General features: G+C 51.9%; 1 protein-coding gene across 1 annotated transcript; it reads right to left on the reverse strand.

Moving 5' to 3' along the window:
• Window positions 1-131: 131 nt before the first annotated feature.
• Window positions 132-18,996, reverse strand: ADPRH (ADP-ribosylarginine hydrolase). Its single transcript, XM_054165917.1, has 4 exons — window positions 18,914-18,996; window positions 17,078-17,424; window positions 4,022-4,382; window positions 132-586 (listed from the first exon to the last, which is right to left on the reverse strand). Exons 1-4 carry the CDS (start codon window positions 18,976-18,978, stop codon window positions 199-201), a joined length of 1,161 nt encoding a protein of 386 aa, XP_054021892.1. The 5' UTR covers window positions 18,979-18,996; the 3' UTR covers window positions 132-198.
• Window positions 18,997-19,626: the final 630 nt, after the last annotated feature.

Consider the following 19,626-nt stretch of genomic DNA (forward strand, 5'->3'; position numbering starts at 1 on the left):
TGTAACTGCTTCCCTTCCACCCACACACCCCAAACTGCTAGCTCCAGAATGGCTGAGCCACTGAAGCCAACACACAGAGAACAGGCACAGGTCCAGCTTACACTTGTGTGCTTTAATACAGGAGCTTTGCACAACCCTGAGTTAGTGAGGGGCAGCAGGTGAAGTAAGAGTGCCCCTGGAGGACCTGGCCACCCCCACCTAGGCAATGTGGTACAAGTCCTTGGCCACCTGTTCCAGGCGGTCCCTGTACTCCAGGTGGGCATAGAGAGAGGCATTGACCCCCTGGAAGCCATGCATAGCACCCCACCAGCAGGCCGCAATGGCAGCAGTGGAGTCGCTGTCGCCTCCATGGAAGAAAGCCCGGTGAGCCAGCTCTTCCCAGGAGTCCCCAGCACCCAGGAGTGCATCATAAGCAATCATGGGGGCATCGTGCCCACTACTCCCCCCCCAGCCATCATAGCTGAGGGAGGTGTAGAACGAGTCCCTCTCTTTCACACCATACTTGAGGGGGAAGGTGGGCAGAGAGACCCCATCTGAGATGCCTCGCTCCATCAGGTATTTTTCCCATTGCTCTTCAAAGTAATGCCTGCAAAAGAGGAGATGACATGGAGGGGCTGTAAGAAAGATCCCATGGCACAGGCATGGATCTGAGCTCCCCACAGGCACGCTGGGCACCAGCTGAAAACATGCCATGCCAAAAGCCCCTTCTGATGGTTTGGCAGAAAGGCAGATGTCCACCCATGTGTATCTGCTTTAGATTTCCCCTCCCTCTAGTCACATGGGAGAATGCAGTCTAGCACCTGCTCCTGTCGAGCTGCAGAGGATTCAAAGGCTCAGAGCAAGACCTGAGTCATCCTCCCAAGTTCAGAGTACCCCTCTAACCCTGGCTGCACATGTCCCTGTGCCACACTGAATCTGCTGCCAGATTCGGTATGCCTTTCAAACGGAGCTCCCATTTTCTATCAGATCATGGCTGCTTGAGATGACAAGTCTGGCTGCCTCATACTGGATCTAGAAATGTCACAAATACATGACCCAAACACAACCTGCTTTTTCCTTTTTTCCCTTCCTTTTTAAATAACTGGCTATAGTGGTGTGAGGGTTTAGCCCACACGAGAAAGCACAGCTGAACTCTGCTGGAGAAGCGAATGAAAGGAATAGTAGGAATAGTGTGGCCAGCAGGAGCAGGGAGGTCATTGTGCCCCTGGACTCTGCATTGGTTAGGCCACACCTTGAGTCCTGTGTCCAGTTCTGGGCCCTTCAGTTTAAGAAGGACATTGAGACACTTGAAGGTGTCCAGAGAAGGGCAACAAGGCTGGGGAGAGGCCTTGAGCACAGCCCTGTGAGGAGAGGCTGAGGGAGCTGGGATTGCTTAGCCTGGAGAAGAGGAGGCCCAGGGGAGACCTTACTGCTCTCTAAAACTACCTGAAAGGTGGCTGTAGCCAGGAAGGGGTTGGTCTCTTCTCCCAGGCAACCAGCACCAGAACAAGGGGACACAGTCTCAAGCTGTGCCAGGGGAGGTTTAGACTCGAGGTGAGGAGAAAGTTCTTCACCGAGCGAGTCGTTCGTCATTGGGATGTGCTGCCCAGGGAGAATACATAGAATACATAGAATAGAATACATAGAATAAACCAGGTTGGAAGAGACCTTCAAGATCATCGCGTCCAACCCATCAACCAATCCAACACCGCCCAAACAACTAACCCATGGCACCAAGCACCCCATCAACTCCTCCTGAAAACTTCCAGTGATGGTGACTCCACCACCTCCCCAGGCAGCCCATTCCAATGGGCAATCACTCTCTCTGTGTAGAACTTTTTCCTAACATCTAGCCTGAACCTCCCCTGGCGCAGCCTGAGACTGTGTCCTCTTGTTCTGGTACTGGCCACCTGGGAGAAAAGACCAACATCCGTCTGTCTACAACCTCCCTTCAGGTAGTTGTAGACAGCAATAAGGTCACCCCTGAGTCTCCTCTTCTCCAGGCTAAGCAACCCCAGCTCCCTCAGCCTCTCCTGGTAGAGCTTGTAGGGAGGTGGTGGAGTCACCGTCCCTGGAGGTGTTCAAGGGGAGATTGGACGTGGCACTTGGTGCCATGGTCTAGTCGTGAGGTCTGTGGTGACAGGTTGGACTCGATGATCCTTGGGGTCTCTTCCAACCTGAGTTATACTGTGATACTGTGAAAGCTGTGTTTTGCAAGCAATAATGAAATGCAAGGGATAGATACAAAACAGACAGTATTTACAGTATCAGACAAGAACTGGCAGGAAAGAAAACAACACAGAAATCCTCCCGAGGAGGATCCCACCTCGGGTTCCCCCCAGCCTCTCTCCCCCTCCCCTTTAATCCCTCTAGCTAATGGGAAAATAAAAAGAAGAGGCAGAAAATTGTTAAGGGAATTTTTCAGTTAGGCTCAAAAGCTTTGTTAGAGAAAAACTAGTATGCTTATCTCAGTGTTTGCAGATGAGAGGTCTCCCTCTCTGTCCAGAAGAGCGCCATGCGAGACAGAGTGCCGGAGTGAATAGAATAGAATAGAATTAACCAGGTTGGAAGAGACCTTCAAGATCATCGTGTCCAACCTATCATCCAACACCACCTAATCAACTAACCCATGGCACCAAGCATCCTGTCAAGCCTCGCCCTGAACACCCCCAGCGACGGCGACCCCACCACCTCCTCGGGCAGCCCATTCCAGTGGGCAATCACTCTCTCTGTGTAAAACTTCCTCCTAACCTCCAGCCTAAACCTCCCCTGACGCAGCCTGAGACTGTGTCCTCTTGTTCTGGTACTGGTTGCCTGGGAGAAGAGACCAACCTCTGCCTGTCTACAACCCCCCTTCAGGTAGTTGTAGAGAGCAATAAGGTCACCCCTGAGTCTCCTCTTCTCCAGACTAAGCAACCCCAGCTCCCTCAATCTCTCCTCATAGGGCTTGTGCTCCAAGCCCCTCACCAACTTTGTTGCCCTTCTCTGGACACACTCCAGCAAGTCAACCTCCTTCCTAAACTGAGGGGCCCTGAACTGGACACAGTACTCAAGGTGCGGCCTAACCAGTGCAGTGTACAGGGGCAGAATGACCTCCCTGCTCCTGCTGGCCACACTGTTCCTGATGCAGGCCAGGATGCCACTGGCCCTCCTTGCTGCCTGGGCGCACTGCAGGCTCATGTTCAGCCTACCATCAACCAGCACCCCCAGGTCCCTCTCTGTTTGGCAGCTCTCCAGCCACTCTGACCCCAGCCTGTAGCTCTGCATGGGGTTGTTGTGGCCAATGTGCAGAACCCGGCACTTGGACGTGTTAAATCTCATGAGTGAGAGAAAACAATGTGAGAGAGATTTGCTATGGTACATCTCACATCTGACCAAGGAAATTCATTTAGAATTAACCTTTGTTTTCCTTTTTGTTTTATACCCAAACATTGAGCCAGAGAATTCTGCAGCTATCCTTTCTTAAAGGCACAGCCTAAGCTGTCACACTGGTCTTCAGGCTTTCTGATTGGGGCTGTTCAGTCTGGAGAAGAGAAGGCTCCGAGGTGACCTCATTGTGGCCTTCCAGTATCTGAAGGGGGCTACAAGAAGGCTGGGGAGGGACTTCTCAGGACATCAGGTAGTGATAAGACTAGGGGGAATGGAATGAAGCTGGAGGTGGGGAGATTCAGGCTGGAGGTGAGGAGAAAGTTCTTCCCCATGAGAGTGGTGAAGCCCTGGAATGGGTTGTCCAGGGAGGTGGTTGAGGCCCTGTCCCTGGAGGTGTTTAAGCCCAGGCTGGATGAGGCTCTGGCCAGGCTGACCTAGTGTGGGGTGTCCCTGCCCATGGCAGGAGGGTTGGAACTCGATGATCCTTGTGGTCCCTTCCAGCCCTGACTGATACTATGATACTATGAATCTATTCAATCCCACGGCAGGCATGTGCCACTCTAGGAGTTTACATAACCTGATGGCTGAAGCTTAAGTGCAACCAGGGTTTACCCTCTCTTACATGAGGCTGATTTTCATGTCAATAAACCCTGGTGCAGGGAGCACAGCTTACCATTGTGCCATGTTCTCCTCCACGAAGAAGCCAGCGTTCTGCACGTAGGCTTTCGCCCGTGGCAGCACCTCCAGCAGGCCCTTCCCCCAGGCTCGGGGGGGCACGTTGTTCACTGCAAAAGCTGTGAAGAGGGCAGAAGCCAGGGCCCCCAGGTAGCCGGTGGGGTGGTGGTGGGTCATGCGCCCGCTCTCGATGCTGACTTGCAGGAGAGTGTCCAGCTCGGCAGGGCGAGGGAAGCGCAGCCCGATGCACATGGAGCGCATGGCAGCCCCACAGCCTCCCGCCCGCGGGCTGAACGGCATCCTCCAGCCCCCCGGCCGCCCCGGCTCCAGCTTCAGCGCGTTCTCCTGACACGAGACACCTGGGAGCAGCGCAGCCCGAGGAACAGAGGAACAGAGGCACGCATCAGTAGGAGACAGGGTCACACAGCTTGGGAGCTGAGGGAAGACGGGCAAGGTAGTGGGGAAGGAAGCAGTACTCTGTGAGGAGAGGCTGAGGGAGATGGGGTTGCTTAGCCTGGAGAAGAGGAGGCTCAGGGGAGACCTTACTACTGTCTACAACTACCTGAAGGGAGGTTGTAGCCAGGTGGGGGTTGGTCTCTTCTCCCAGGCCACCAGAACAAGAGGACACAGTCTCAGGCTGTGCCAGGGGAGGTTAGGATTGATGTTAGGAAGAAATTCTTCCCAGAAAGAGAGATTGGCCATTGGAATGTGCTGCCCAGGGAGGTGGTGGAGTCACCATCCCTGGAAGTGTTTAGGAAGAGATTGGATGAGGCACTTGGTGCCATGGTTTAGTTGATTAGATGATGTTGGGTGATAGGTTGGACTCAATGATCTCAAAGGTCTTCTCCAACCTGGTTAATTCTATTCATAGAATACATAGAATAAACCAGGTTGGAAGAGACCTTCAAGATCATCACATCCAACCCATCAACCAATCAAACACCACCCAAACAACTAACCCACGGCACCAAGCACCCCATCAAGTCTCCTCCTAAAACCCTCCAGTGATGGTGACTCCACCACCTCCCCAGGCAGCCCATTCCAATGTGCAATCACTCTTTCTGTATAGAACTTTTTTCTAACATCCAGCCTGAACCTCCCCTGGCGCAGCCTGAGACTGTGTCCTCTTGTTCTGGTACTGCTTGCCTGGGAGAAGAGACCAACATCTGTCTGTCTACAACCTCCCTTCAGGTAGTTGTAGAGAGTAATAAGGTCACCCCTGAGCCTCCTCTTCTCCAGGCTAAGCAACCCCAGCTCCCTCAGCCTCTCCTCGTAGGGCTTGTGTTCCAAACCCCTCTATTCTATTCTATTCTATTCTATTCTATTCTATTCTATTCTATTCTATTCTATTCTAAGTAGAGCTTCCCTTTAAAACCATCAGTTGTCTGCTCACATACATATATATCCCTGCCTTAAATTGCCTGTACATCCTGCAGACTCCCAAGCAGACCTGGTAATACCTGTTTGTGAAAGTGAGTTAAAAGTTTAAGGGGGTAAGAAATGGTCCACTGATTATTTATTTACACTGCTTACATTTAAGGTTATTCATTTAATAACTGACCTACAACACTGCCTTCGACACTGTCCCGCACCACAGCCTGGTCTCCAAGCTGGTGACACATGGGTTTGATGGGTGACCTCTAGATGGATACAGAACTGGCTTGATGGCTGCAACATGGGTCCATGTCCCAGTGGAGGCCAGGGACAAGCAGAGTCCCTCAGGGATCAGTCCTGGGACCAGTCCTGTTCAACATCTTTGTGGGTGCCATGGACAGTGGCATTGAGTGCACCCTCAGCAGGTTTGCTGGTGACACCAAGCTGTGTGGTGCAGCAGACACACTGAAGGGAAGGGATGGGATGCCATACAGAGGGACCTGGACAGGCTGGAGAGGTGGGCACAAGCCAACCTCATGAGGTTCAACAAGACCAAGGGCAGGGTCCTGCATCTGGGTCGAGGCAATCCCAGGCACAAATCCAGGCTGGGCAGGGACTGGCTGGAAAGCAGCCCTGAGGAGAGAGACTTGGGGGTGCTGGGGGAGGAGAAGCTCAACAGGAGCTCTCAGTGTGCACTTGCAGCCCGGAAAGCCAACCAGAGCCTGGGCTGCAGCAAGAGAAGTGTGGCCAGCAGGGCAAGGGAGGTGATTCTCCCCCTCTCCTCAGCTCTGGGGAGACCCCACCTGGAGTACTGCCTCCAGTTCTGGAGCCCCTAGGACAAGAGGGATCTGGAGGTGCTGGAAGGTGTCCAGAGAAGGGCCAGGAGGATGAGCAGAGGGCTGGAGCACCTCTCCTATGAGGACAGACTGAAGGAGTTGGGGCTGTTCAGCCTGGAGAAGAGAAGGCTCTGAGGTGACCTCATTGTGGCCTTCCAGTATCTGAAGGGGGCTCCAAGAAGGCTGGGGAGGGACTGCTCAGGATCTCAGATAGTGACAGGACTTGGGGGAATGGAATGAAGCTGGAGGTGGGGAGATTCAGGCTGGAGGTGAGGAGGAAGTTCTTCACTATGAGAGTGCTGAAGCCCTGGAATGGGTTGTCCAGGGAGGTGGTTGAGGCCTTGTCCCTGGAGGTGTTTAAGCCCAGGCTGGATGAGGCTGTGGCCAGCCTGATCTAGTGTGGGGTGTCCCTGCCCATGGCAGGGGGGTTGGAACTCGATGATCCTTGTGGTCCCTTCCAACCCTGACTGATACTATGCTACTATGCTACTATGAACAAGCCACATATCCTGTATGTGTGTGTATATATATATATGAGGTGTATTATGTACACATATATCTAGGTATCTAGATAGACACATAAAAACAGAAGAGGGCAGCTGGAGAATCCCTGATCCAAGGTAAGGCTGTGTGCCTCTGCTTTTTGACTTGTTTAGCCTCATCCCACCAGCTCCCCACTGTCGCTGTGGCGGTAACGGACTGAAGCGCCTTACGTACACAGTCGCAGTGAGCAGCGTACAGAGCACTGTGTATTTCTTCAAGCAACACATAGTTGTGTCTTTGTTATGCCAGTGTGGCTACTTCTAATTGGTTAGTAACTTGTTTGTAAGATTCTTAGTGGTTACTGCCACATTGCTGCAGTTATCTGCTGAGGTTTCTTCTCCTGACATTCTCCTGTCTCAACCCTGCGGTTGCTCTGTCTCAACAAGTTACACAGCAGTCTCTCAAAGCTATTTGTGTTTTCAGCTCAGGGACTACCCAGACATTCAAGGGTACATGGCAATGTGTTCAAGGCCAATCTTCTTCTTGGCCCATCAAAGGGTCCACAGATTCATCACAGCTTCCCACGCCCCATGAGTCTTTCCCATTGCCTTGGTGACAGGAAATCGTTTCCCCATCTCCCTTGCTGCAGTTTTGCCAGAAGCACTGAGTGCAGTATCTCCTTCACCACAACATGGTCTGCAAAGCTGGCTTTAGTCCACTACCCTTCAGTAAACTGAAAAACAACTCTTCTAGTGAGGCCAGACATTTGTCCAGCACACTAGCTCACCTCCAAGCATAAGAAATAAGGCAACCATAAAAAGGCAAGGGCAACGTTTCCTCAAGATGACCTGCCTGGCTTACAGAAGACAGAGGAGCACAGCCCCCCTGAGCCACAATATGGATCAAAACCAGTTGCTTAATAACCCCCAGCAGACCTACCACCATGAGCTGGTCTCCTTAGCTTGAACCCATGCCTGTCCTCAGATTCCTTTTAACATCCCATGGTAACCAGAGCCAGAATTTCATTACGCAAAGCATTTCCTTTTGTTTCAGACTGCCATTTGACAGTTTCTTAACTTCTCCTCTGATTCTTACATTACAAGAAATAATGACTTTCCATGCTAACACACCATTCAAGATGGAACAAGAGGACACAGTCTCATGCTGCCTAGAGAAAAGGAGGCTCAGGGGAGACCTTACTGCTCTCTACAGCTACCTGAAAGGAGGCTCTAGCCAGGTGGGGGTTGGTCTCTTCTCCCAGGCAACCAGCACCAGAACAAGAGGACACAGTCTCCAGCTGTGCAGGGGGAAGTTTAGGCTGGAGGTGAGGAGAAAGTTCTTGCCAGAAACAGTAATTGGCCATTGGAATGTGCTGCCCAGGGAGGTGGTGGAGTCCCCATCCCTGGAGGTGTTCAAGAGGGGACTGAACATGGCACTTGAAGCCATGGTTTAGCAGTCATGAGGTGTTGGGTGACAGGTTGGACTTGATCTCTGAGGTCTTTTCCAACCTTATTGATTCTATGATTCTATGATTCTAGATGCTTTGTCTCTCTTCCTCAGTTGTCTCCTGTTCCAAGCTGACACCTTAAGTCCAGTGTTGCCTTTCTTCTGGTGGGAAGCCACACCATAACTCCTCCTTGCCCATCACCATCTCTTTCATAGTTCTGCTATTTAACCAGAAATTACTGCATCTTCCAGTGCTGCTTTCACAGAGCTTCACTTGTTAGTCCAGCACATTCACAGGATAAAGCCATCTGCACAAACACATCCATACTGCAAAGCCCAGACAGGTTCCCAAGGCAAGCCTATGAAACATGTTTTGAGCTGCCTCACTAGAAGAGTTAGCTGATAAACTTGCAGGAGGAGAGAAGAGGAGAGGAGAGGAGAGGAGAGGAGAGGAGAGGAGAGGAGAGGAGAGGAGAGGAGAGGAGAGGAGAGGAGAGGAGAGGAGAGGAGAGGAGAGGAGAGGGGAGGGGAGGAGAGGAGAGGAGAGGGGAGGGGAGGGGAGGGGGGGGGGGGGGAGGGGAGGGGAGGGGAGGGGAGGGGAGGGGAGGGGAGGGGAGGGGAGGGGAGGGGAGGGGAGGGGAGGGGAGGGGAGGGGAGGGGAGGGGAGGGGAGGGGAGGGGAGGGGAGGGGAGGGGAGGGGAGGGGAGGGGAGGGGAGGGGAGGAGAGGGGAGGGGAGGGGAGGGGAGGGGAGGGGAGGGGAGGGGAGGGGAGGGGAGGGGAGGGGAGGGGAGGGGAGGGGAGGGGAGGGGAGGGGAGGAGAGGAGAGGAGAGGAGAGGAGAGGAGAGGAGAGGAGAGGAGAGGAGAGGAGAGGAGAGGAGAGGAGAGGAGAGGAGAGGAGAGGAGAGGAGAGGAGAGGAGAGGAGAGGAGAGGAGAGGAGAGGAGAGGAGAGGAGAGGAGAGGAGAGGAGAGGAGAGGGGAGTGTTGAGAGTAAAGTAGAGTGTAGAGAATAGAGTGTAGAGTGTAGAGAGTACAGCAGAGAGTAGAGTGTAGAGAGTAGACTCTGGAGTGTAGAGTGTAGGGAGTGTAGAGTGTAGTGAGTGGAGTGTAGAGAGTGTAGTGTAGAGAGTAGAGTGTAGAGAGTAGACAGTACAGTAGAGAGTAGAGTGTAGAGAGTAGAGTGTAGAGAATAAAGTAGAGTGTAGAGAGTAGAGTGTAGAGAATAAAGTAGAGTGTAGAGAGTAGAGAGTAGAGTGTAAAGTAGAGAGTAGAGTGTAGAATAGAGTTAGAGCAGAAGTAGCACGGAACAGGTCTGGTCAAGTAACTTCACCTAACTCTACGATTCAGTTGCCTTTTCTGCAATTTGACAGCCATGATCTGGGACTTTGCTAATCACAGCTGGGTACTGCCCTAAGTACTCTGCAGAGCTTTTCATTTCTGCACTTCTGTGTGTACACCTGGCAGTAAGGTCTGGTGTATGGCAGACCATTTTACACACGGCATTCCAGGGAGGTGGTGGAGTTGCCATCCCTGGAGGTGTTCAAGAGGGGACTGGACGTGGCACTTGCTTAGTCATGAGGTGCTGGGTGACAGGTTGGACTTGATGATCTGTGAGGTCTTTTCCAACCTGGTTGATTCTAGGATTCTAGGATTTACAGCACATGAGTAACTTTATGTGATGGTTTCAATCAGAATGAAATGGGTCAAACTGAACCAGGAGGTTAACCTGGCTATTGTCCCAACACAGAAATAAGGGAAAAGTAACACACAAAAACTTGGGACTGGGGGGAAAAAAAGAAGGGGAAAAAGTGAGGTAAGAATAGAGTTTACTGAGCAAAATCAGATAAACATAGTACAAAAGGCATCATTACCTTACCCTATTTGCAGGAACCTGTGAAGCCATGCTTGAACTGACACAAATGTGTCCAGCCATAATTGAAGCTCAGATGAGGAACACTTGGGTGCCTTGTACCATGGCCAGGAGGAATCAAACCAGAAGAGCTGATGTTCCCCTTGCAGAAAAAGGGGTGTGTGTGGATGATGGTAAGGGGAAAATGAGGAGCAACAATCTCCATGTTCAGGAACAGGCATGTGAAAACACAATACAGTGGTAAGAATTTCGACCAGTTGAAAGGAGCATAGCAAAGGTCATTGCTATAAATAAGAAACAGACTGGAGATGTATGGGAGCTGGGATCTGCAAGGAGAATAGAATAGAATAGAATAGAATAGAATAGAATAGAATAGAATAGAATAGAATAGAATAGAATAGAATAGAATAGAATAGACCAGGTTGGAAGATACCTTGGAGATCATCAAGTCCAACCTATCACCCAACACCATCTCATCAACTAAACCATGGCACCAAGTGCCTCCTCATCCAGGCTCCTCTTAAACACCTCCAGGGATGGTGACTCCATCATTTCCCTGGGCAGCACATTCCAATCTCTCTTTCTGTGAAGAACTTCTTCCTAACATCCAGCCTAAACCTCCCCTGGCTCAGCTTGAAACTGTGTCCTCTTGTTCTGGCACAAGGCAGCAGCAAGCAGAACCAAGTGAGACAAAAGTCCAAGCCAGGAAACTACTTCCCCATCCCTCCTTGTCCCGCCACCATCCCAGCAGAAAAGACCAACACCCAAGAACCCAGAAGCAGCAACAGGAACAGGAAGCCTCCCATGTTGCAATCTGAACTTCAAGCCCCATAATATTTTGCTCCAGTGAGCACTTTCCTTTTTTTTGAAGCTGGCATGCCTGCAGCATGGCATGAATAACAGAAGCAGGTTCAACCCAATCCATATCCAAGCACAGCCTTAAGATTGGCTTCTGGATGTGCCCGCTGCTGTCAAAAGCAAGGTCACATGTTGGTCTAAGCACCTTTAGCTGTTGTTTTCCAACAGTGTTTTCACATTCTAGGCTTATGAAATCAGTGGAGGATACAGTCCTCTGCACAGTGTGAATGGGGGGACCAACTCCCTGTGAATGGTCGTCTCAACCTGAAAAGGCAGGTTGGTCCTGGGGCTGTCGGGCTACTTGCCCCACAAACCTGTCAACCAAAATCCTTTGAGAACAGAAGCAGCCTGTGCAACTCTCCCCCATCAGGAAAAACAGGCTGCTGATCAGTGCAGCCCACAATGTCAGGTCATGGGAATTCCACACAGCGTGACCCAGGCAATAACCAGATCTGTTGTTTCACCAGCCTCAGTCTGTGCTGGCACATCAGCCTCTTGTCTAACACCACAGTCACACCCTGCCTGGTGGATGAGATCTGCTGGTTTTATGGAGCCACACGGCCAGCCAACCCCTGGATCAGTTCAAGTGTTCCTTACACATCCTTCTTCCCAGTGATTTACAGAAAGAACATTCTGGGGCTGTGCTTCTCTGATGGGAGAAGCAGTAGGCAGAGTGTTTAGTGAGGGTAACACTGGGCTCTGTTGGGACTGTTGGGACTCTGTTGGTGATATGGATGAGGGGGTTGAGTCAGTAATCAGCAAGTTTGCAGATGACACCAAGTTGGGAACAGATGTTAGTCAGTTAGAGGGTGGAAAGGCTCTGCAGAGGGACCTTGACCGACTGGACAGATGGGCAGAGTCCAATGGGATGGTATTTAATAAGTCCAAGTGCCAGGTGCTGCACTTTGGCCACGGCAACCCCATGCAGAGCTACAGGCTGGGGTCAGAGTGGCTGGAGAGCTGCCAAACAGAGAGGGACCTGGGGGTGCTGATTGACAGCTGCCTAAACATGAGCCAGCAGTGTGCCCAGGTGGCCAAGAGGGCCAATGGCATCCTGGCCTGTATTAGGAATAGTGTGGCCAGCAGGAGCAGGGAGGTCATTGTGCCCCTGTACTCTGCACTGGTTAGGCCACACCTTGAGTCCTGTGTCCAGTTCTGGGCCCCTCAGTTTAAGAAGGACATTGAGACACTTGAACGTGTCCAGAGAAGGGCAACAAGGCTGGGGAGAGGCCTTGAGCACAGCCCTGTGAGGAGAGGCTGAGGGAGCTGGGGTTGTTTAGCCTGGAGAAGAGAAGGATCAGGGGTGACCTCATTGCCCTCTATAACTACCTGAAAGGTGGTTGTAGACAGGAGGGGGTTGGTCTCTTCTCCCAGGCAACCAGCACCAGAACAAGGGGAGGTCTCAAGCTGTGCCAGGGGAGGTTTAGACTCGAGGTGAGGAGAAAGTTCTTCACTGAGCGAGTCGTTCGTCATTGGGATGTGCTGCCCAGGGAGGTGGTGGAGTCACCGTCCCTGGAGGTGTTCAAGGGGAGATTGGACGTGGCACTTGGTGCCATGGTCTAGTCATGAGGTCTGTTGGAACAGGTTGGACTTGATGATCCTTGGGGTCTCTTCCAACCTTAGTTATACTGTGAGACTGTGATACTGTGACTGATCACCATCAACCTCTAACTGAACTGTCTGGGAGTTTGTTTCTGCAAACATGCAGGAACATATTCAGGCTGCTGAAGATGCTGTTCATGTAGATTAATTCAGTGCCCACTACTCTGAACTGAAATCATTAAGAAGGATATCACTCTAATTTCCAACATTATCATAGAATCATAGAATCAATAAGGTTGGAAAAGACCTCAAGGATCATCGAGTCCAAGCTGTCACCCAACACCTCATGACTAACTAAACCATGGCACATCCAATCCTTTTTTGAACACCTCCAGGGATGGGGACTCCACCACCTCCCTGGGCAGCACATTCCAATGGAAAATTACTCTTACTGTGAAGAACTTTCTCCTCACCTCGAGCCTAAACCTCCCCTGGTACAGCTTGAGACTGTGTCCTCTTGTTCTGGTGCTGGGTGCCTGGCAGAAGAGACCAACCCCCTCCTGGCTACAACTTCCCTTCAGGGAGTTGTAGACAGCAAGAAGGTCTCCCCTGAGCCTCCTCCTCTCCAGGCTAAGCAACCCCAGCTCCCTCAGCCTCTCCTCACAGGGCTGTGCTCCAGACCCCTCCCCAGCTTTGTTGCCCTTCTCTGGACACCTTCCAGCAGCTCAACATCTTTCCTAAACTAAGGGGCCCAGAACTGGACACAGGACTCAAGGTGTGGCCTAACCAGTGCTGAGCACAGGGGCAGAATGACTTCCCTGCTCCTGCTGGCCACACTCTTCCTGATCCAGGCCAGGATGCTGTTGGCCTTCCTGGCCACCTGGGCACACTGCAGGCTCATGTTCAGCCTACCATCAACCAGTCCCCCCAGGTCCCTTTCTGCCTGGCTGCTCTCAGCCACTCTGACCCCAGCCTGTAGCACTGCATGGGGTTGTTGTGGCCAACGTGTAGAACCCAGCACCATGTGTTCAGTCTCCTGCAGTCAAAAGAAAATGGGGAAGATTACGAGGCTTGAACTATAAGGAAGGACTTGTTATTGAGCAATAACAATTTACTTGCAGCTTTAAATATGTGAAGGTTCCTTTAGCTGACTAAAGATAACTCACAAGTTGGGGGGGGAAGTGTAAAACCAGCAACTGACAGTTAAAAAACTCTTGTGATTTATGATGTGTTACAAATATTATCCTCATACAATTAAACAGGCACAACATGAAAAGCTTTGAAAGCCAATTTAGGAAGACTAAGCTGGAGTCACATTTTCAGGACTTTTTTTTTTCCTAAACCAGATTTTTTTTTCTTTACATCAGAAAAATGTTTTGGAAATCCAGCATAGCATGGTTAGGAATCTTTTAGTATCATAGTATCAGTCAGGGTTGGAAAGGACCACAAGGATCATCTAGTTCCAAGCCCCCTGCCATGGGCAGGGACACCCCACACTACATCAGGCTGACCACAGCCTCATCCAGCCTGGGCTTAAACACCTCCAGGGACAGGGCCCCAACCACCTCCCTGGACAGCCCATTCCAGGGCTTCACCACTCTCATGGGGAAGAACTTCCTCCTCCCCTCCAGCCTGAATCTCCCCACCTCCAGCTTCATTCCATTCCCCCTAGTCCTATCACTACCTGAGATCCTGAGCAGTCCCTCCCCAGCCTTCTTGGAGCCCCCTTCAGATACTGGAAGGCCACAAGGAGGTCATTTTTGCACTAACAAATGAGAAACTAACAGTAACCCAAGGGAGCTGGGATTGTTTAGCCTGGAGTAGAGGAGGCTCAGGAGAGACCTTATGGATCTCTACCTGAAGGGAGACTGTAGCCAGGTGGGGGTTGGTCTCTTCTCCCAGGCAACCAGCACCAGAACAAGAGGACACAGTCTCAAGCTGCTCCAGGGGAAGTTTAGGCTGGAGGTGAGGAGAAAGTTCTTCACTGAGAGAGTTGTTAGCCATTGGAATGTGCTGCCCAGGGAGGTGGTGGAGTCCCCATCCCTGGAGGTGTTCAAAAAAGAACTGGATGTGGCACTTGGTGCCATGGTTTAGTTAGTCATGAGGTGTTGGGTGACAGGTTGGACTTGATGATCTCTGAGGTCTTTTCCAACCTTATTGATTCTATGATGGTACCAGTATAAGGAAAGAAGCAGAAAGCACTGTGTGAAGAAAGACAACCTGAAAAAGTTCCAAGTATAACTGCACACTATTTCTGGAACAGGCTTCCATTCCTCCTAGATACTTCATGAGCTCAGACATTAACAGCTGTTGGGGATCAATCAACAGACATTAAAAAAACAAGGCAAGTTAAAACAACTGCTTAAGTGGTAAATAATTCTGCAAAGAGAGGACTTGGACCAAGAGTTTTGAAGCAGTTTCCTGGAGACCTATTGAGGCAGATGCAGTTGTGCCATGAAAAAAAGAAGTATATCCATGCTGGTTATCTGGATTTGGGACTTCAGCACAGGCTGAAGTATTGCCCCAGGCAATACTGGAAGTGGAGATTAACCTGCCCTTGAACTAAAACTGTGAGTATTCTCCTGGGGCTGCATACTTGAGGCACCCTCTGATGACTTTGTTACTTAAGGTTTTGGGTTCAAGTCTGGACTCCCTTGTGCAGGGGACCAATGTGACTTTCCCCCACTGTTCTGGGGGAATCTCTTCTCTGCACCATCAACTTTCCATGCTCAGCCTTAAAGGCTGCAGTTCCCCAGTGAGTACTTACTTTGGCCTCAGGTTATGTTCTCAGTGAAAATCCTTTTACTCTGAACTGCCAAAAGAAGTTATTGAGATGCAACTTCTATCATTAGGACTTATCAATATGGCAAGGAGACTCTAGGCTGCAGCCAGCTTTTCAGGATATGTAATGGGTATTCCCTTTGGTAGTATGTCAGGGGGCACTAAACTGTTAAGTGTCAGGATTTAAGCTCTCAGAGCCTTTCCTACCGGCTGCAGCAGGAGCCTGTGTACCTTGGAAATGCATAGCTCTATCACACTATGCTCAATGGCCCTAAGCAAGCAATGCAGGATTTGGCCTTTCCCATGTTTAATATCAGCCAGAACATTATTGACATATTTTGGCCACTCCAAACAGTCATGTCTAGGCAATTTCCTTTTGCTGTATAAACTTTGCACAGGGCTGCCGAGCGTGAGTGTTTCCTGGGTATTTCACGCTGCCTGCAGCAGTCAAATTAGAGCCCAGCCTCAGTAGCTCCAAGGTAGAATCAGAGAATCACAGAATCACAGAATTGTTAGGGTTGGAAGGGGCCTCAAGGATCATCCAGTTCCAACTCCCCTGCCATGGGCAGGGACACCTCACACTAGAGCAGGTTGCTCAGAGCCACATCCAGCCTGGCCTTAAAAACCTCCAGGGAAGAGGCTTCTACCACCTCCCTGGGCAACCTGTGCCAGTCTCTCACCACCCTCATGGGGAACAACTTCTTCCTAACATCCAATCTGAATCTACCCATTTCTAGTTTTTTTTCCATTCCCCCCAGTCCTATCACTCCCTGACACCCTAAAAAGTCCCTCCCCAGCTTTCTTGTAGCCCCCTTCAGATAGTGGAAAGCCACAATAAGGTCCCCTCAGAGCCTTCTCTTCTCCAGACTGAACAGCTCCAACTCTCTCAGTCTGTCCTCATAACAGAGGTGCTCCAGCCCTCTGCTCATCCTCGTGGCCCTTCTCTGGACACGCTCCAGCATGTCCAGATCCTTCCTGTAACAGAGGATCCAGAACTGGACACAGTACTCCAGGTGGGGTCTCACCAGAGTGGAGTACAGGGAGAGAATCACCTCCCTCAACCTGCTGGCTATGCTAAATTCAAGCACTCAGAACAGAGTGGGCCACAAGCACAGGGACACATGAAGTCCTCAGGGAAGACTTGGGTCAGCAAGCCTGAGTGAACTGGAAACTTACAGGAGTATTTTGTATATGGGTTGGTTACTGCAGCCCATCAAGGCAGCCTTCCTGAATACTGCCACACACTGCCAGCCTCCCCTGCCTGTGAGCCAAACTAGGCAGCACTGTGTCTATGCACAGAAAAGAGAGATGATGGAAATACAGGGTTTGGAAAAGGAAACTGTGGCTTGACAGTCCTGTCACAGAATGCAGACACTTGGAGCTAGCCAAAAGCTGGGCTTTGTGTTTAATGGGTTTAATAAACCCTAACAATTTCAAGGAAGGATCTTTGTGCTTTTGAAGTATATTTTATGTGTAATTTATTGAATTTAAGTTCTGCAGTAATTCTTTATTCAAATGTGTTGTTTTAATACAGCACCTCAGGGCGTGCATTATACATGGCTGTGTTTATGGTTTTCATCCCTGAGTGTAGGAAAGGACACATTCCCATCACAAAGCCCAACATCCTTCCCCCGAGGTCAAAGCCAGGCCTCAGACACTCCTGTATGAATGTTTTGTAAACAGGGGTGTCTTTTTCATCTAATTCTGGGAAGCCTAAACCACTTCAGCTTGCTTTATTCTGTTTTCTTTAGATGATCCTGAAACAGGTACCTTGCCCTTACAAGAAACACAGCTGCCTTTACAAGAAACACAGTGAACACTATGAGCAGCCTTCAGCAAGAGGCCATGCAACAGAGGGGTTTACCTGGGGCTCTGCCGTCCATGTCATTCATGCACTCCTTGTAGTTCTTTGCAATCAGGGAATAGAGATTCGCTAAACTTGGGTTTTTTCCAGCAGCTACCAGGGCTTCAGCTGTGGCCAAGTGCATGACTGTATCATCACTGACTTTCCAACCCTGAATGCTCAAGTTGCCAAGTCCCCCCATCTCTGCCACCTCCTTGTGGATGGCGGGGCCACTCGTCAGGAACTCCCATCGCCCATTGTAATAGCCCAGTGTGTCGCCAACTGCGCTCAGCACCATCGATGCCACGTAGTTTTCCATCACTTTAGGGCACATTTTTTGCCCCAGGGCTGCGTCAATGCAGAAAACACTGTGGGGGATAAAAAAAATAGAATAGAATAGAATAGAATAGAATAGAATAGAATAGAATAGAATAGAATAGAATAGACCAGGTTGGAAGAGACCTTCAGGATCATTGTGTCCAACCCATCATCCAACACCACCTAATCAACTAAACCATGGCACCAAGCATCCTGTCAAGCCTCGCCCTGAACACCCCCAGCGACGGTGACCCCACCACCTCCCCAGGCAGCCCATTCCAATGGGCAATCACTCTCTCTGTGTAAAACTTCCTTCTAACCTCCAGCCTAAACCTCCCCTGGTGCAGCTTGAGACTGTATCCTCTTGTTCTGGTACTGGTTGCCTGGGAGAAGAGACCAACCCCTGCCTCACTACAACCCCCCTTCAGGTAGCTGTAGACAGCAAGAAGGTCACCCCCAAGCCTCCTCTTCTCCAGGCTAAGCAACCCCAGCTCCCTCAGCCTCTCCTCATAGGGCTTGTGTTCCAAGTCCCTCACCAACTTTGTTGCCCTTCTCTGGACACACTCCAGCAAGTCAACCTCCTTCCTAAACTGAGGGGCCCAGAACTGGACACAGGACTCAAGGTGTGGCCTAACCAGTGCAGTGTACAGGGGCAGAATGACCTCCTTGCTCCTGCTGGCCACACTGTTCCTGATGCAGGCCAGGATGCCATTGGGCTTCTTGGCCACCTGAGCACACTGCTGGCTCATGTTCAGCCTACTGGCAACCAGTCCCCCCAGGTCCCTCTCTGCCTGGCTGCTCTCAGCCACTCTGACCCCAGCCTGCAGCTCTGCATGGGGTTGTTGTGGCCAATGTGCAGAACCCGGCACTTGGATGTGTTCAATCTCCTGCCGTTGGACTTAACACACCTAAAGGCAGGGAAATTGACAATTAAGCCTTTCCCAGATCAGCACAAGCCTCTACTGCTCCAGCAGGCTGGATACCCAGCCTAGCACTTGCTTCTCCCTCAGAGGATGCATTTCTTCAAAGCACACGCTGCTTCGTGGCCCTTCAGCCATGTGCGCCCGCTGGTGCACGGCAGCTCCTGGGCACCCTACCCCAGCGGCTGCCGGCGTGACTTCACAGCACCAGCCCAGGACAACGCTGTGCGTCTCAGCCGGGTCAGAGACCAAAAAGCATGAGCAGAAACGTCTGCAGGTTATGTGACCACAGCCGCGTTCACCTCTGTTCCGCATGTAGCCGAGGCCGAGCTTCTGTTTTAGCAGGGTCTGGCAGAGGTAGGCACATGGCCTGGGCAATGCCTGCTTTGTTCCACCGGCCGGCTACCACAGCAGGTGAGCGTACAGGCTGAACTGCCTCTCCGGGCAGGTACTTTCGACGATGTCCCCCGAAATAAACCCCCCACACTCCACGCTGTGAGCCTCACGGCGCGACCCTCTTCACTTGGGCGAGCGAAGGAAGCCGGGGCCAGCCGAGGCCTCCTCGGGGATCTGCACTGGCAGGTGCGGCGACCTTCACCCGGCCCCCGCGGGTACTTACACTGACAGCCCTGCGAGCAGGAGCCTGCCCCGGCCCGGGAGCGGCCAGCGGCTCCCCGGGGACATCCGGCGTCACGGGGACCCCGCAAGCTTCGGCGCCCGCCGCCGGCCGGCGACGCCTCCGCCCGGTCCCGCCCCTCCCCCGCCCCGCGGGGCGCTGCGACAGGCCCTGTGGCGGCCGAGGCCCCGCCCTGCCCCGCCGGCCGCCGGGGGGTGGCTCCCAGAAGAGCCGGGCGCAGCGCCCGCGCCGGCCCGCCCCGCCGCGCCCTCTGCCTGCCGAGGGGCGGCCGCGCCGTGCCCCGCGCTGCCGCCGGCCGTGGCCCCTGGGCTGCGCAGTTTGGGACCGCCGCTCTCCTGGGGATCTCAGAAGCACAACAGGCGACTCGGCAACAAAGCTGCCACGTGGAAATTTAGTCACCACATGGAAATGGATTCATTACGTTTTAAATAGCAAAAAGTTAAAGACATTTCCCTTGTTTTCTCACCGTGTGTTTCTTAGTGCTGTGCTTGGCACTGATGAAGCCACATCCTGGCCAAGCTGTCAGCCCCTGGCTTGGACAGCAGCACTCTGAGCTGGGTTAGGAACTGGCTGGAGGCTGAGCCCAGAGAGTGGTGGTGAATGGTGCCACAGCCAGCTGGCAGCCAGGCACCAGTGGTGTGCCCCAGGGATCAGTGCCGGGCCCCATCCTGTTCAAGATCTTTCTTGATGATCTG

Source organism: Dryobates pubescens, chromosome 12, assembly GCF_014839835.1.
Source record: "Dryobates pubescens isolate bDryPub1 chromosome 12, bDryPub1.pri, whole genome shotgun sequence".
NCBI classification, from domain to species: domain Eukaryota; kingdom Metazoa; phylum Chordata; class Aves; order Piciformes; family Picidae; genus Dryobates; species Dryobates pubescens.

What these genes read in the sequence shown, in the direction of transcription:
- ADPRH (XM_054165917.1), bottom strand. Translation starts at nt 18,978, where the DNA reads ATGTCCCCGGGGAGCCGCTGGCCGCTCCCGGGCCGGGGCAGGCTCCTG. An exon ending in CTGCTCGCAGGGCTGTCAGT is followed by an intron (nt 17,425 to 18,913) that starts GTAAGTACCCGC and finishes TATCCCCCACAG; the next exon opens with TGTTTTCTGCATTGACGCAG. An exon ending in GAGGAGAACATGGCACAATG is followed by an intron (nt 587 to 4,021) that starts GTAAGCTGTGCT and finishes CCTCTTTTGCAG; the next exon opens with GCATTACTTTGAAGAGCAAT.